Source organism: Struthio camelus, chromosome 5, assembly GCF_040807025.1.
Source record: "Struthio camelus isolate bStrCam1 chromosome 5, bStrCam1.hap1, whole genome shotgun sequence".
Classification (NCBI taxonomy): Eukaryota; Metazoa; Chordata; class Aves; order Struthioniformes; family Struthionidae; genus Struthio; species Struthio camelus.
The window spans coordinates 4,003,296-4,018,889 of record NC_090946.1 but is presented as its reverse complement, the minus strand read 5'-3'; the positions used below and the strand labels follow the sequence as shown (position 1 = coordinate 4,018,889).

At 66.0% G+C, this 15,594-nt stretch overlaps 3 protein-coding genes across 10 annotated transcripts in view; 1 reads left to right on the top strand and 2 right to left on the bottom strand.

Moving 5' to 3' along the window:
* Positions 1-4,787, top strand: part of SYT7 (synaptotagmin 7) — a 41,946-nt gene extending 37,159 nt beyond the window's left edge. For 3 of the 5 annotated variants that reach the window (XM_068944253.1, XM_068944252.1, XM_068944251.1), the window contains one exon: positions 1,002-4,787. In XM_068944253.1, coding sequence (XP_068800354.1) covers positions 1,002-1,106 — 105 coding nt within the window. In that variant the 3' untranslated portion in view covers positions 1,107-4,787. The remainder of the gene's footprint in view (positions 1-1,001) is intronic. The other 2 variants (XR_011141224.1, XR_011141225.1) reach the window with 2 other exon arrangements.
* Positions 4,788-7,007: 2,220 nt separating this feature from the next.
* On the bottom strand, positions 7,008-8,750 carry LRRC10B (leucine rich repeat containing 10B). Its single transcript, XM_068944047.1, has one exon. It carries the CDS (start codon positions 8,748-8,750, stop codon positions 7,884-7,886), a length of 867 nt encoding a protein of 288 aa, XP_068800148.1. The 3' UTR covers positions 7,008-7,883.
* Positions 8,751-10,982: 2,232 nt separating this feature from the next.
* Positions 10,983-15,576, bottom strand: SDHAF2 (succinate dehydrogenase complex assembly factor 2). 4 transcript variants are annotated; one of them, XM_068944244.1, is made up of 4 exons: positions 15,409-15,576; positions 12,625-12,851; positions 11,475-11,584; positions 10,983-11,280 (listed from the first exon to the last, which is right to left on the bottom strand). In XM_068944244.1, exons 1-4 carry the CDS (start codon positions 15,433-15,435, stop codon positions 11,150-11,152), a joined length of 495 nt encoding a protein of 164 aa, XP_068800345.1. In that variant the 5' UTR covers positions 15,436-15,576; the 3' UTR covers positions 10,983-11,149. The 4 variants fall into 4 exon arrangements, with proteins under 4 accessions (XP_068800345.1, XP_068800343.1, XP_068800344.1 ...); XM_068944242.1 differs by having other exon boundaries at positions 15,403-15,574; XM_068944243.1 differs by having other exon boundaries at positions 12,625-12,848; positions 15,403-15,572.
* Positions 15,577-15,594: the final 18 nt, after the last annotated feature.

The following is a 15,594-nucleotide window of genomic DNA, read 5'->3' as shown; positions in this document are numbered from 1 at the left end:
CGCAGAGAGTCAATTATTCCCAAATGCAGCGTTGTAATAAAGCAAACATGTACATTGAATTAAACCCAGGAGGCAGCCAGAGCGTTTCGGCACAGACGAGGTGAGGGCGCGGGTTAGGGGCAGAGGTCCTGGCTCTGCCATGGGCGCAGCCCCAGAGGGGACATCGCCGGGGGGACCGCAGGGCTGAGCCAGCCCAGGCAGTCGCCACCAGGAGGTATTTCTAGCACCAAGCTGAGCATGACACCGTGGCTGCGAGGACAGACGGACAGCGTCTGTGCTGCCTTGGCTTTGCATTAACCCTGTTGGCAGCGACGCAGCGACAGAGCAGAGCGCCGCTGCGAACGGCTGAGTGCGGCAAGCGGGAAGGAGAGGAGAGTGCCCTTCACGGGCCCGGCCACGGTGCCGTGGCTGGCAACGTGCTAATAATTTTTGATTGACTAATTACCAGCGTTGTGCAAGCTCAGATCAGGCGCCACAATCCCCTTAGCTGAAGCGGCAGCCGCGGGCTCCATTAGCTGCCTCGGTGACACACGTCTCGGCTGTCAGCCGTGGAGAAGGTTGACACACACACACACATTTGCCGCGTCGCCGTATGGAAAATCAATGGATAAAAATAACCTGCCCTGCGTTGGAGAGGGCTGCGCCTCGTGGCTCATTCGGATGCCACCGACGGCCGCGCTGGGATGAAGCTGTCTGCAAATGGGACGGGGGCCAGCAGAAGGGGCAAAGCAGAGGCTGCTGCTTCCCCGGGGGGGAGGGGGGGGCCGAGGGGCAAAACAGCTGGGTGCAAAACAGGGAGGAAAGAGGTACCGGGTAAACGCCAGCGGCCGAGGTGTACGGATGGCTGCCGACCTGTGAGAGCCCAAAGCCGGCCCTGAGCGATGCTGCGGGAGCATCTCGGGGCGCTGCTTTGGGAGAGGCGTGGGGAGGGACGGGGTGGTCGCGGGGGACCCATGCTGCAGGTCCCACGGGCTGTGTGTGTCGTTCCCCCCCCCCCACAGATCTACCTTTCGTGGAAGAGCGGCCCCGGCGAGGTGAAGCACTGGAAGGACATGATCGCCCGCCCGCGGCAGGCGGTGGCACAGTGGCACCAGCTGAAGGCCTGAGCGCCGGCGCCTGAGCACTGCCCGGCCCCGGCCACGCGCCCCCGGGCTCTGTGGGGCTGCTGGTGCGGGCGAGGAGCCGAGGGGCCGACGGGACATGGCGGCCCTGTGGTCGGAGGGGACCCAGAGGCGCCCAGGACCATGGGGCGGGGGAGGGGCTGCGACGAAACGGCACTTGGGGACGTGGTGCAAGAAGGAATGACGCCCCCCCCACCAGTGTCCCCCCCGTCCCCTTCTCCAAGTGCTTCCAGCCACCACGCACCCCCCCCCCGCTGGGAGCCCCTCTGCCCCCGCGGTCCCTTCCTGCATGAGAGGGGACACCCCCGCCGTCCCCATCCCCTTCCCCCTCAATAAAACCTCTCCGAGCCACCGGCGTCACCCCAGCGGGGCAGCCGGAGCCTGCGTCCTGCCTCCGGGGGGGTGCTGGCAGCAGTCCCCCCTGCCCTGCCTCCCCCCGTCCCCCCCAGGTCCCCATGGCTGGGCAGGACGAGCCGGCCAGCCGTGCCCTGGCCGTACGGTGGCTCCTGGGATCAGAAGCCATGACACACAGTGCGTTAGCCAAAGCGGGCTCGTTTATTTATTTCGTTCGGTTGGTTTTGTTGCTTTACTTCTCTCCTTGGGCTCAGCGAGAGCGGGACTTCAGGAGCCTCGTCCCTGCCTGGCCGGCAGTAGGGAGCGAGCTGCGGCCGGCCCCAGGCCAGGGACCCCGCAGGACCCATGCACGCCTCCGGGGATGCCGCTACGCCTGCCGCGTCCTGCACCCTCCACAGCCTCCGGAGCCAAGGCTGGAGGGGGCGAGCCAGCAGTTGTCCGTTATCCCCACCCTGAGCACCTTCCCGGCCGAGCTGGGCAAGGGCTGAGCCCTGAGCCGGGCAGCGGTACAGCAGCCCCTGCCTGGCTGGCCGGAGGGCCACCGTGCTGGGGTCCGGGTGCTGTTGGAGGAAGGGGATGGCTGAAGTACCATTACCTATGTCCCAGGCAGATGCCACCCTCACTCCCACGATGCCAGTCCCAAAGCTGTACTCCCCCCTGCCCCGTTCAGCTCCCACCCAAATTCGCGTGCCAGACCCCTGGGGCAGCTGGGCGGTGGACGCCAGGACAGCAGCTCCCCCTGAGACGGGGTCGGACTGGCCGCGGGAGCTGAGCACGCACCGGGGACAGGGCCTGGGAAGTGACGGATGGGGCTACCTGGCGGTGGGATGGCCCTGCAGGGCAGGCAGTGCTTAGTGGGTCCTCCACTCGTGGACTGATGGGGTCAGCGGTGACTCCCCACCGTGGATGCAGGGCCAGGATCAGCCTGACCACTGTGTCGGGAGTTGGCTGGTGGTGGAGCGTGTCCAGCAGGACCACAGCAGCGTTGGATATGACACATACCTGCCGGGACCCATCCCCGTCCCCAGCAGGTGACATCACCAAGCCTCTTGGTTTCCACCATGATGATCCATTGCTCCACCAGGACTGGCAGCAGGCAAGAAGGATGTTGCTGATGGAGGCTGCAGATGCTGGCCAGCACACGTATTCCCATGCAGCCCTGGCAGGGTGACATGGAGAACCCTGTATCCGGTTCAGCTGAGCTCCTTGAGGCTGGATGCCGCTGGTGAAGGGGCACCCGTTAGACCTTGGCCTTGAGGATGGAGGCATGTCAAGGGGGGGCGTCTGCCGAGCCCTCTCCAGGGGCCTCTGGAGGAGGGGAGGCAAGAGGCAGGCAAGGGTGCTACGACCTCAGCAGCAATCTCAGGTAGGGCCCTGCGTGGGCATGGACACCTCTGCGCCGTCACAGATGCCAGGACACCCGGAGCAAGCCTGAAGCTGGCTGCGTCCCTGCAGGAGCGAAGCCCTTGCTTGGTGGTGCTCCCCCATCACTAGTCTTCCTGCTCTGCTGGGTCTCACCGGCAGCAGCGAGCCCCCCGAGCCCCCCGTGCGCCAGCTCCTGCTGGACCCCTGCCCACCTGCTGGGGCTGGAGGTTGGATGCTGGCGGAGCCAAGGCCCCGGCTAGCCACACCGCACTGCCGGTCGCGGGCCATCCCGCAGCTTGGAGCAAGCCATCGGCGCCCGATCTGGGCTGCTCTTCCCACTGGCCTGGGCCAGGGAAGGCCCCGGCGGGCCGCAAGGACCGCCGCTCTCGCCGGCCCGGCCGGACGATGGGCCGGACAGGCCGTGTACAGTCGTGAGCCCACTTTTTTTTAGAGCGTTAAGAGTCTTTTATCTTGTCGATGTCGTCCCTGTGTTCTGGTGTTTTCTAGCCCGTGTACAGGCACCTAGTGCTCTTTGTGATAGGCACGTTTTTACAAGCATCATGATAGCTCTCGTCGGGGCTAACGGGCCGGGCTGGGGGCCTGGCTGGGGCCCTGCCCAGCCTGGCTGGGAGGCCCAGCCTGGCTGGGCCTCCCCGCCTGCTCTGCTGCGCCGTTTCTTCCTGCCCCGGGAGCAGCTGTGCAGGCTTTATTTATTGCTGGTGGGGCAAGCAGGGACATGCTGCACCAAATCCGCCCCCCCCCCCCAAAAAAAATGGGAACGGAGCAGCCATTTCAGCCTCCCAGCTGCACCCTGGTGAACTAACCCGGGCAGGGCGACGGCGCCTTTTATTTGCGCGTCCGGCCCCGGCAGCCCCTGCGAGTCGGCACGGAGACATCCCTGAGGACCGACCGCCTGGTTGCACAGCACCGGCCGCGGCTCTGGGTGCCCCCCCAACGCAAGGGCCACGTCACCCCCGCGAAGAGCACCGGCTCCTGCCTGGGGTTGGGAGGAGGTGAGCGGCCCGGGCTGGGCGAACTGCTGGCACCGCGACCGTCCCCGGGGCCGTCTGTGCAGCTGGGGAGGGCTCAGTGGCCGCACAAGTCCCTCTTTAGACAGTTTCGGTCAACCTGGAGAGAAGTAATAATACCTGCTACTACAGTAATAATAATGCTTTTAGGGACATTTGTATTTTTATCATATTCTCTCTTTTTTAACGGAAAAGAAGAGGTTTATGACGCCAGGGAAGGGGCCATCAGCTGGGCGGGCACAGGCTCGTGCGCCAAACCACAGTGCAGCATCCTCGGGTCCCGGCGTCCTGCCGGGCAGGGGGCTGCTCGGAGCAGGCCCCGCGCTCCTGCCGTGGGACACGCCGGCGGTGGCGGGAGCCCTGGCGCCCGGGGTTTGGGGTGCCCCTGCCACACCACCCCCGGGCACCCCGTTCCCGTGGGAACAGTTGTCTTTTCTACGGCTGGCTTCCCGGGAGGTGCGTGTTCATTTTTAACTCTAGAGATCTTAGCCGTATCTTGTTCAGGTATCTCTCTCTCTCTCTCTCTCTCTCTTTTCTTCATGTGACGGTAACATCCAACTGGTGTACAAAACATGGGAAAAACAGGAAAAAGAAAAAAAAAAAAAAAAGACAAAAGCCCGGACTGAGCGGTGGACGGCGGGTGGCTGGAGCGAAGGGCTGCTCGCACGAGACGTCCGACGTGACGGGGCCGATGTATTTTGTAACAAAAAATCGAGAACCCCCCCCCCACACACACACACACTCACATTGCGCTTGCGAGATGCTGGAGGGTGGAGGATCAACCCAGCGCATCTCCGGCCCAGCTGCGGCAGAGGTTGCGGGGGGGGAGGTTTCTTTGCATAATCCTATTTTTGGGGAGCGGGGCCCCTCGTTTTCTGGAGGCAGCCCCTGTTCTCAGTAATAAAGGACAGTCAGCATCTCCTGGCGTGCCGTGTCTCTGGGGCTGGGGACTGGCTGCTGGGGTGCTCCCTAACCGTCGGCACCACAGCAGGGGCTCCCCAGGGTGGGGAGGTGGGTCGGAGTGTCACTTGCATGCAACCAAGCATCCTCCCGGCAATGAGCATCCTCCCCCCCCAGCACTGAGCATCCCTCAATATTGAGCATCCCCTCAGCACCAAGCAGCCCCCTGGCGCCAAGCAGCCCTCAGCACTGAGTATCCCACAATACTGAGCATCCCCCAGCACCAAGGACCCCCCCCCCCCGCGGCACTGAACACCCTCCCAGCACTGAGCACCCCCCCAGCACTGAGCACCCTCCCCCAGCACCGAGCAGGGATCTGCAGGCCTGGGGCGAGTATGCTCGGCGTTAAGCAGGGGTGAAGCCGAGTCTGGGCTCAGCCAGCGGGAGGAAGGGCTCTAAGGGAGGGGCAGGGAGATGAAGCCTCCCTCTCCCTCAGCATCACCTGGAGCCCCACACCCGCTGCAAAGCCAGGAGCCGTCCTCAGCATCCATCCAACGGTGCAGGGCTGGGCCTGCTAATGAAGCCTGTTAGCGAGGGTTTAAGAGCAGCAGTAACCCTGGCACAGGGCTTTTCTATAAGGTGAGGTTGATGCCAGTGGTGGTTGCAGGGGTTGCGCTGCCCCGGCCAGCACCTCGGCAGCGTGCTGAGCAGGGCTCGGGGTCCCCAAGCTTTGCAGAATGATGTCCCATGCAGTGACAGGCATGTCCAGCCTTCTCCAACCTTGGGGGACACAGGGGGCCAGAGGGCGGCAGTGGCCGTGCCGGAGGGGCTGGAGCCACATCCCAGCCGGGCATGGATGCACTCATGGGTTGGGATGGAGGGTCCCTCCCCCTGTGGGGTTTTCCTCTGCTCCGGTATGTTGAAGTGCCAGGTATGGAGGTACCACGCACAGACGGTGCCCAAGAGCCGCTCAGCAACGCTTCCCGGCTGCCCTCGCTCCCTGCGAGCTCAGCCCCCAGGTGTGCTGAGCGGCCCAGCCTCAGCAGTTCTCATATTGAGCGCTGTGTTTGAGTTAAACCCGGCCACAAACCACCTGAAGGAAGAAGGTCCCTCACGGGGCGGACGCTGGAGCCGTGGTCCAGGGCCAACGCTCTGCCGAAGGAGAGCGCCTGCTTGCAACCACCACTGCTGCAAGAGGAGGGGGTGCGCAGGCTGGCCGGGAAGCCTGGCGTGCTGGCAGGGATTGCAGAGGCTCAGGTTGCGCTAGTAAATAATTCAGCGAACATAGGTCTTTAATAAGTAAAAGAAACTCCAAACGCAGGGAGCAGAGTGAAACCTTGCGTTGGAGGTGTCGTCTTCCCCCAGCCTGGGGTCCTCACTGCTGTTAGGGGTGAACGTTACACCCGAGCCCGTTTGCATCTCTGAGCGTGGAGGGAAAAAGAAGTATGTCCAGGCTTTTGCAGCAATCCTGTTGCATTAAGCCTGTCCGAGCAGCCCCAATCCCCCGAGCCCGTCCCTTTGTGCATGCAGTCAGCGGGAGCAGATGGAAATAGCAGCATGCTCCCAGCTGCGGTGAAGACACAAACTGTTGTATGCGGGCCTCTGCGAGTGGGCAGAGAGAGAGAGATATATATAGCCAGACACACGTATGGATGATGCACTGCATGCACACCTCGCAGGCTGCTCCCAGCATCCCCATTACACCCGCGCGTAGCAGAAGCGCGTAACGTTTGCACCAACCGCAGCGGGTCAGCGCCTAGCCCCAGCCCTGCTGCTATGGGGCTGTTTCCTCAACACCCCCGTCGCCGTATCCACGCATCAAACGCTACACCCGGACCCTTGCCCACCTTCCTCCCAAGCACGCACGCAATGCCCCCCTGCCTGCCCACCAGAGCCGACCGGAAACGGGCATCGGGCAGCCCCAAAGCTGAGCGGAGGGAGGCTGACGGCCAGAGCACCTCGGCCGCTCCGGCTCCCTGCCGGCTCCATGGGCTGCTGGCCCGGAGCAGAGCCAAATAACAGGGTGGAGAGCAGAGACCACATCCCAGGGCCACGGAGAGAAACTTCCTTCTGGGGCGAGGGGGACAAGAGGATGGAGCAAAAAGCGCCGAGGGGGAGTGATGGAGAGCGGGAGCACCATTCGGAGCCGGGCCGAAGAGAAAGGAGTCCCTCGAATGTTAAAAATAATGCAAGCGCCCGTGAGGCTGGTTCTCCCGCCCCAGGAAACATCGCTCTGTTTACAACACTTTCAAAATAACCCACCCTTTCCCGCAGCAGCCTCCCTGAAAACTGACCCCCATCGCCTCTTTCTCTCACACCAGATTTCCTCAGGTTTGTGCTTTTTATTGCTAGGATTCGGTACATGCCTAGCTCGAGGAGGGGGAGAGGGACAGCGAGGCTGCAGATGAGCCCTGGAGCAGAGGAGGCGGAAAGCGCGACGCTGACGTCCTGCTGCCCCGCAGCATGCCATCCCGGTGGCCCAGTCCATACCAGCTTCTGCTTCTGTGCCCATTTACGGGATGGGAAAGTCGAAGCAGCCTGCAAGGCAGTTCCCGGGGCTCCTCTTCCCACCGCACGCAGAGCCGAGGCAGCCCTGCCTAGGCTCGGCGCCGGACACCATGTGCACACGTAAGGTTTTTCCATCAGCTTCTTCTCCAACCTGAGAGGTGGAAAGAGGAGCTCGGGGAGATTCCTCTCCAAGTGCAGTGGCGGGATGGGAACCCTGGGGACAAGAGGAGGTTTATTCCCAAACCTGGCTGCTCTTCAGGGCACAGGGTCCACACTTTAAAAAAACGCAAACAGCTCTGCTTCTCCCCGCCTTGCCCCACAGCGGTGGGGCCATCGGCCAGGAGCAAAGGTCCCCTGTGGAGGCCGGGCGGCAGCAGGCGGTGGGAAACTCCCCTCTTTTCACAGCGCCGCGTCTCCCGCTGGTGACCATCCTGCCGAAGCAAAGGCCCCCGTGGGGCCACCCGTCACCGTGACCCGAGACTCGCAGATGCAGGCGGCGGCCATCCTCGCTGTCCACAGCCCTGGTGGGAGATGCCGGCCCCGGGACCCCTGGCCCGGACTTCTCGTCGGCCCCGCCGGGAGCTGGTGGCGCCAGCTGCCCCGCGGCTCACGTCCCCGGCGGAGAGCAGGCGGGAGAGCTGCCCTGCGGCAGCGGGGAGCTGGCGGCGGCCGGCGGCGGCACCTCGGTGGCGGTGGCGCCCTCCTCCTCCTCCACCTCCTGCTGCTGGTGGGCCTGGAGGCGCTGGCAGCGGGCCTCCATGAGCTCGCGGGCGCCGTCGCCCACGAGGCGGACAGCGGGGCCGGTGCGGGGCGGCGCCCGGGCCGGGTTGCGGTCGTAGCAGAGCAGGCGCAGGCCGCGCAGCGGCGTCAGGTCGGGGAAGCGGGCGATGCGGTTGCGGTCGAGGTCGAGCACGCGCAGCTGGGCCATGCGCAGCAGGGCCGGGGGGAAGGCCTCGAAGCGGTTGCCGTAGAGCCAGAGGCCACGCAGGCCGGCCATGTGGGGCAGAGCGGCGGGCAGGCGGGCCAGGCGGTTGTCGCCCAGCTGCAGGCTGCGCAGGCCGGCCAGGCGCAGCAGGGCGCGGGGGAAGCGGGCCACGACGTTGCCCTCCAGCCAGAGGCTGCGCAGGCTCTGCAGCTGGGCGAAGGCGGGCGGCAGCCCCCGCAGCCCGTTGCGGCCCAGGTAGAGGTGGACCAGGCGGGGTAGGTGGCACAGCGCCTCGGGCACCTCCAGCAGCTCGTTGCCGTCCAGGGCCAAGGTGCGGAGGTGGCGCAGGGCCGCCAGCTCGGCCGGTACCTCCCGCAGCCCCACGCCGCTGATGTAGAGCTTCTGCAGGCCGCGCAGGGCGCACACGGCTGCCGGCACCCGCCGCAGCGCCCGGCCGCTCAGCTCCAGGCACCGCTCGCCGCCGCACAGCTGCTCCGCCGCCCCCGACGGCAGCCGCTCCGCCCGCCCCGCCGACCCGCCGCTGCCCATGCTCAGCGCCCGCCGCCGCCGCCGCCGCCCGTCGCCACGGCAACCCCCCACGCCGCGCCGCCGCCAATGAGCGCTGGGCCGGCGGGGCGGGGGGGCGGGGCTTCCTCACCAGAGGGGGGGCGGCCAACACGCCCCCCACTGCTGGGGAAGCCACGCCCCCAAATGCCACCCCCCCCCCCACAAGCCCTCCGCAGCCTCCGCTATGGAGCTCCGTCCCGCCCCCCGGGGAAGTCCCGCCCCTCGGTGGCCACGCCCCTCCCTCCGGAAGACCCCCCCCCCCCTCCCCGAGCGCGCCCAGCCCGGGGCTCGCCCGCGCGGCGCCTGCACGGGGGCGAAGCGGGTCGAGCCCCGGGTTCGCTCCGGCCTGCAGGACGGGCCGCTGCCGGGAGCTTTGCTCCTTCCTCCCCCGCTTCTGCGGGCGCTGCAGCCCCGGCTGCTTCTTCCCTGCTTCAGTTAAGCTGTGTCATCCGAAAGCCAAGCGCCGCAAAGTCGGGCTCGTACAGCCCTCCAGCGGATGCCACCCAAACGGCACCCTCCAAAGGGCACCCACCGCCGGCACCGGCGCGCCTCGTGAAACGTTCCCGTGGGAGGCGACCGGGCGCCCCAGAGCGAAACGCCAGCCGGGGCCGGCGCCGCCACCAGCGCTGGGCTGGCTGCCCAAGAGCAGCGGCCAGGCCCGGCCCCGCACAGCCAAGGAGGAGCTGGGGGGCGACCCCTGTGAGCCAGGGCTGGCCGGGGTCGGGGCGCACCGAGGACACCGAGAGGAAGGTCGTTATCCCGCTGGGTGAGACCGTGAGCATCTGCAAAGCGCCCCGTGCCCCAGCACGGCCCCGCGGGGGGTCCTGGAGAGGTCCGTAGCATAGAAACGCGAGAGGTCCTCGCTGCCCCCTGCACTTGCCTTCGCAGAGGGGAGCCAGCACTAGCACCAGGTGCTCCACGGTGAGTGGTGAGGAGCCCTGGGGCTGAGACTACAGTGGGAGCGCAGCTCAGCACAGGCATGGATGGACAGACGGGCTGCCTTGCCCCATGCTCCAGCCATGCCCTGACCCAGCACCATCAGAGCAGGCCTGCATGGCATCTGCAGGACCAGGGCTGCCTGGGGGAGGACATGGCAGCCCAGTGCCCTCCCTACCTGCCCTGAGGACCCGGAGACGGCGGTGGCCAGCAGACAACCATGGAGGAAAGCGCAGACTGGGATGGCAATGCGGCAACCAGCGCACAGTGATGCACAGGGCCATGCTTGCTGGACAGGGACTGTCTCCACGGCCTGGGTCTGCTAGCCCAGCTGGGACAACCCACAAAGTGTTCATGTGTCCACAAAGTGGGACACCAGCACCAGACCCTACGGCCAGTACAGAATCAAGGACGCTGAGCAGAGACCTCACTGGAGAGGGCCCACGCACAGGCCTGGGTGATTAGGAAAGCTTGCGAGGAGGTACAGGAGACACCTCCCTCTGGGTCAGCACTGCCAGGCGATGCTCCATGTGAGAGCCATTCACCACCAGCAGTAGAAGAAACTGCCAGAGCATCTCTGTGGCAGAGGGCAGCAGAAGACCGATTATCTGGGGCTATTTGCTGCCCCTGTTCACTACATCCCATAGATCTGCAGTTACATCCTCAAGATGGTTGCGTGGAGGTGTTTTTCGCACTCTTCCTGCTGGTTCTCTGAGGACTGAGAACCCCGACCATGCTGACAGCACAGGCTGGGTGCGCACTCCCCTTCCTCCCCAGCAAAGGGCACTGCGCTCAGCTACAGCTGCCTCAGGAGAAGCTGGGGGAGTGGAAAAGGAAGAGGCCAAGGCTGGCAGCAGTCCAGGAGCTGCCACCTTCCCCGAGGACATGCCACAGGCTCACAACCAGCAGCTCCAGCAGACAGCTCTATGCTGGGGCAGGGCTGCACAGCTGGGACGCGCACCAGTCCCCTTGACCTCATACTGGGGTCAAGGCGAGGGTCTGCTGGGTCATCTGGCCAGCACAGGTTTTGCCTCACCTCACTTCCAACTTCCTGCTGAGGGCTCACCTCCCCAAGACCCCTAGAGGAGGGTTTAGAAGGAACGGCCAAGGGACTGTAATTGTCACAGCCAGCGGTGAGCTGGCATCTGCTGCAGCAAACTCATGAACTGCTACTGCGTCCTCCAAGTCCTCATTCCCAGTGCCAGCAGAAAGCAGACGCCTCCCCGCACAACAGAGCAGGATGGGAGCAGCCTGGCCAGAAAGCACAAGCACTGGGACTAGCAGCCATAGCTTTATTTGCTGTGCCCTGAGAGTCCAAGAGAGCAGCCACCGCCAGAGGAGAAGGGCCACAGGGGAGGGCAGCACAGCAGCACTGAGGTTGCCACAGAGACCCTGGTGGCCCTGCACAGCTCCAAGAGATGAGGAGGCAGAAGGCAGCCCTGCCATCAGCGGGGTGACTCAAAGAGATACTCCAGATCTGGCTGCCGCAGCCTCTGCTCCCTGTTCTTGTTCTTGGCAAACTCCTTCAGCATGGCCATGACGTCGTTCTCAAACACAGCTGGCGTGGGTTTCGCTTCTGCAGTAAAAAAAGGGGCAGCACGACAATGGTTGGCTCTACCCTCTCCCAAAGCATTCAGCATGACGCCAGCCATGCCAAGCCCAATGTTTTGCACCCCAGAGCGATCCTGGCCTCGTCTCTTGCCCTGAACCTCAAATCAGGGCAGGAGATTGCAGTCAGAGCCAGGAGGGCAACAGACGGCTGCACTGTACCTATTGCCCAGTAGTAAATGTCCCAGTCATTGCTGGGCTCATTGATGAGCCGGTCATAGAGGTTCAGCTGCCGTTCACTCATGCGATTCAGGTTCTCCTTTGCAAAGAGGCTGGAGGAGAGAAGATATATGAACATGAGCAAGGGTGACTGCAGGAAGAGCCGGGCTGGCACGCTGATCCTGACACTGCCTGGTGCCCAGCTCTCTAAATGCTGCAAGAAGACATAGAGGAGCTGAATCCAAGGTGACCTGTCTTCTGCCTTAAGTCCTAGCCTGCTCTCCAGCCATTAACCACTTCTTTAGTCCTGCAGTCCAAGAGGCCTTAGCCCTGCTGAACTGGCTAATGAACTTCACTAAACCCCTGCTGGAACCCAGAAGCTTTCAGCGGTGCTCACTTTCTGTGAGGTTCTGAGCTCAAAGAGCTACCTCCAGCCTCGGAGAGCACGGGAAAAAATTCCTTTTATCACTGCCTTCAATCTCACACTGCTCCTTTGGTACTCGTGACACAGAAGGCGAGACACTCCCCTCCCCTGCCCTATTCCTATATCCCAGATCTAGCATACATCCTTCCCAAAGGAATTTGACTCGATCTACCGCTAGGAGGAGCTTCCTCTAGACATCTCCTGCCTCAGGCGGCCTCTAGTTCTGTCCCATCCTACCCTGCAGCAGTGCTAATCACTGCACCGCAGACCTGTACAGGTGATGCTCTCACAGCGGTTCACCTGACTGCTCACAAGCAGAGCCTCAGATACTTGCTTTCCATCCCCTTAGCAATGTTGCATCTCATTAGGTTTTAGATTATGGCTGTGCACTAGTGCACCTCCAGCTCTTCCCTGTTAATTAAAAACCTGTAACTTCTTTAGGGAGCTGAACTATACGGCAGCTACCTCTTGGCCAGCCTTTCTCACTTCCTCCCTGATCTCTCTGGTGTGGCTAGTGTTGGCACTGTCTCTTCTGCAAACTATGCTCCATCCCTGCCTACTCCCATCTGCAGCGGACAAACGAGCACTGTCAGGGCATAGCAACCCAGACGTCCTGACGCAGGGGAGGCAGATGAAGCTGCAAGAGGCTTGCTGAAAAGCTGGGAGGGAACGGGGCTCAGGGCGTGCGTGCTGCAGCTCCGGTGGGAGGACAAGCACCCGGCACCTCACCTGAGCAGAATGCAGTTCTCCAGCATGCCCCTCTTCCTGCTCTCATACAGCAGTCGGGCTCGCTTGGTCTCCAGCGGCTCATCGGGGCGCTCCTGCCAGGGTGGTAAGGGGATCTCTAGGATGTCCTTCCCCGAGTCCGTGGGGGAGTCTCCGCGATAGCCGCACTGCACAGACACGTGCCCCAAAACAGGCCGGCAGAGCACCCGTCCGGACAGCGAGCAGAGCTGCTGGAGGGGACACAGACAGCGCAAGCGTCATACCCTGACGTGCAGCAGACTTCAGGCCTGTCTGCCCTCATGCAGTGGAGTCAGGGAGACTCCCCAGCCCAGACAAGGCCCCCCCAGGACCTGCTGCCCCCTCAGCCCAGGCACGGCACCCCCAGGCCCCCCAGGCCAGACACGGCCCCCCCAAGCCCTGCTGCCCCCCCAACCCAGACACAGCTCCCCAGGCCCTGCTGCCCCCCCCAGCCCAGACACGGCTCCCCAGGCCCTGCTGTCCCCCCCCCCAGCGCTGACAAAGCCCCCCCAGACCCTCCAGCCCAGACACAGCTCCTCAGACCCTGCTGTCCCCCCCCAACCCAGGCACAGCCCCCCGGGCCCTGCTGCCCCCCCAGCCCAGACACGGCCCCCCGGGCCCTGCTGTCCCCCCCCAGCCCAGACACGGCCCCCCGGGCCCTGCTGTCCCCCCCCAGCCCAGACACGGCCCCCCGGGCCCTGCTGTCCCCCCCCAACCCAGACACGGCCCCCCGGGCCCTGCTGCCCCCCCCCAGCCCAGACACAGCTCCTCAGACCCTGCTGCCCCCCCCAGCCCAGACAAGGCCCCCCCCCAGGCCCCCCAGCCCAGACACAGCTCCTCAGACCCTGCTGCCCCCCGCAGCCCAGACACGGCCCCCCCAGGCCCCCCAGCCCAGACATGGCTCCTCAGACCCTGCTGCCCCCCGCAGCCCAGACACGGCCCCCCGGGCCCCCCAGCCCAGACACAGCTCCTCAGACCCTGCTGCCCCCCCAGCCCAGACACAGCCCCCCCAGGCCCCCCAGCCCAGACACGGCTCCTCAGACCCTGCTGCCCCCCCAGCCCAGACACAGCCCCCCAGGCCCCCCAGCCCAGACATGGCTCCTCAGACCCTGCTGCCCCCCCAGCCCAGACACGGCCCCCCCAGGCCCCCCAGCCCAGACACGGCTCCTCAGACCCTGCTGCCCCCCCCAGCCCAGACACAGCCCCCCCAGGCCCCCCCAGCCCAGACACGGCTCCTCAGACCCTGCTGCCCCCTCAGCCCAGACACAGCCCCCCAGGCCCTGCTGTCCCCCCCCCAGCCCAGACACGGCCCCCCGGGCCCTGCTGTCGCCCCCCAGCCCAGACACGGCCCCCCGGGCCCTGCTGCCCCCCCCAGCCCAGACAAGGCCCCCCCCCAGGCCCCCCAGCCCAGACACAGCTCCTCAGACCCTGCTGCCCCCCGCAGCCCAGACACGGCCCCCCCAGGCCCCCCAGCCCAGACATGGCTCCTCAGACCCTGCTGCCCCCCTCAGCCCAGACACGGCCCCCCCAGGCCCCCCAGCCCAGACACAGCTCCTCAGACCTTGCTGCCCCCCCAGCCCAGACACAGCCCCCCCAGGCCCCCCAGCCCAGACACAGCTCCTCAGACCCTGCTGCCCCCCCAGCCCAGACACAGCCCCCCAGGCCCCCCAGCCCAGACATGGCTCCTCAGACCCTGCTGCCCCCCCAGCCCAGACACGGCCCCCCGGGCCCTGCTGTCCCCCCCCCAACCCAGACACGGCCCCCCGGGCCCTGCTGTCCCCCCCCAACCCAGACACGGCCCCCCGGGCCCTGCTGCCCCCCCCAGCCCAGACACAGCTCCTCAGACCCTGCTGCCCCCCCCAGCCCAGACAAGGCCCCCCCCCAGGCCCCCCAGCCCAGACACAGCTCCTCAGACCCTGCTGCCCCCCGCAGCCCAGACACGGCCCCTCAGACCTTGCTGCCCCCCCAGCCCAGACACAGCCCCCCCAGGCCCCCCAGCCCAGACACGGCTCCTCAGACCCTGTTGCCCCCCCAGCCCAGACACGGCCCCCCAGGCCCCCCAGCCCAGACATGGCTCCTCAGACCCTGCTGCCCCCCCAGCCCAGACACGGCCCCCCCAGGCCCCCCAGCCCAGACACGGCTCCTCAGACCCTGCTGCCCCCCCCAGCCCAGACACAGCCCCCCCAGGCCCCCCAGCCCAGACACGGCTCCTCAGACCCTGCTGCCCCCTCAGCCCAGACACAGCCCCCCAGGCCCTGCTGTCCCCCCCCCAGCCCAGACATGGCCCCCCGGGCCCTGCTGTCCCCCCCCAGCCCAGACACGGCCCCCCGGGCCCTGCTGTCCCCCCCCAACCCAGACACGGCCCCCCGGGCCCTGCTGCCCCCCCCAGCCCAGACACAGCTCCTCAGACCCTGCTGCCCCCCTCAGCCCAGACACGGCCCCCCCAGGCCCCCCAGCCCAGACACGGCTCCTCAGACCCTGCTGCCCCCTCAGCCCAGACACAGCCCCCCAGGCCCTGCTGTCCCCCCCCCAGCCCAGACACGGCCCCCCCAGGCCCCCCAGCCCAGACACGGCTCCTCAGACCCTGCTGCCCCCCCAGCCCAGACACGGCCCCCCCAGGTTCCCCAGGCCCTGCTGGCCCCGGACCCTCCTCGATCCCTCTGGCTCCATCCCTCTCAGCTGCCCCCCAGCTGCTCCCACAAGGTCACCGCCCCTCACCTCCCAAGCCCAGCCCAGCCCTGCCCCAGGCCACCCCCAGGTCACCGTCACCCTGGCCACGGCCATGGCTCTCAGCATCCCGCCTGGCCGCCGCCGCCCCGCGGAGCCGCTCTGCGAAGCGGGGCAGCCCAGCTCTATGGCCCGGCGGCGCGCGTCGACGCGAGCTACGGGGGGGGGCGGCCGGGCGGGAGGGCCGGAAGGGGCGGGGCCGCCGCCGGAAGGGGCGGGGCGGCGGCG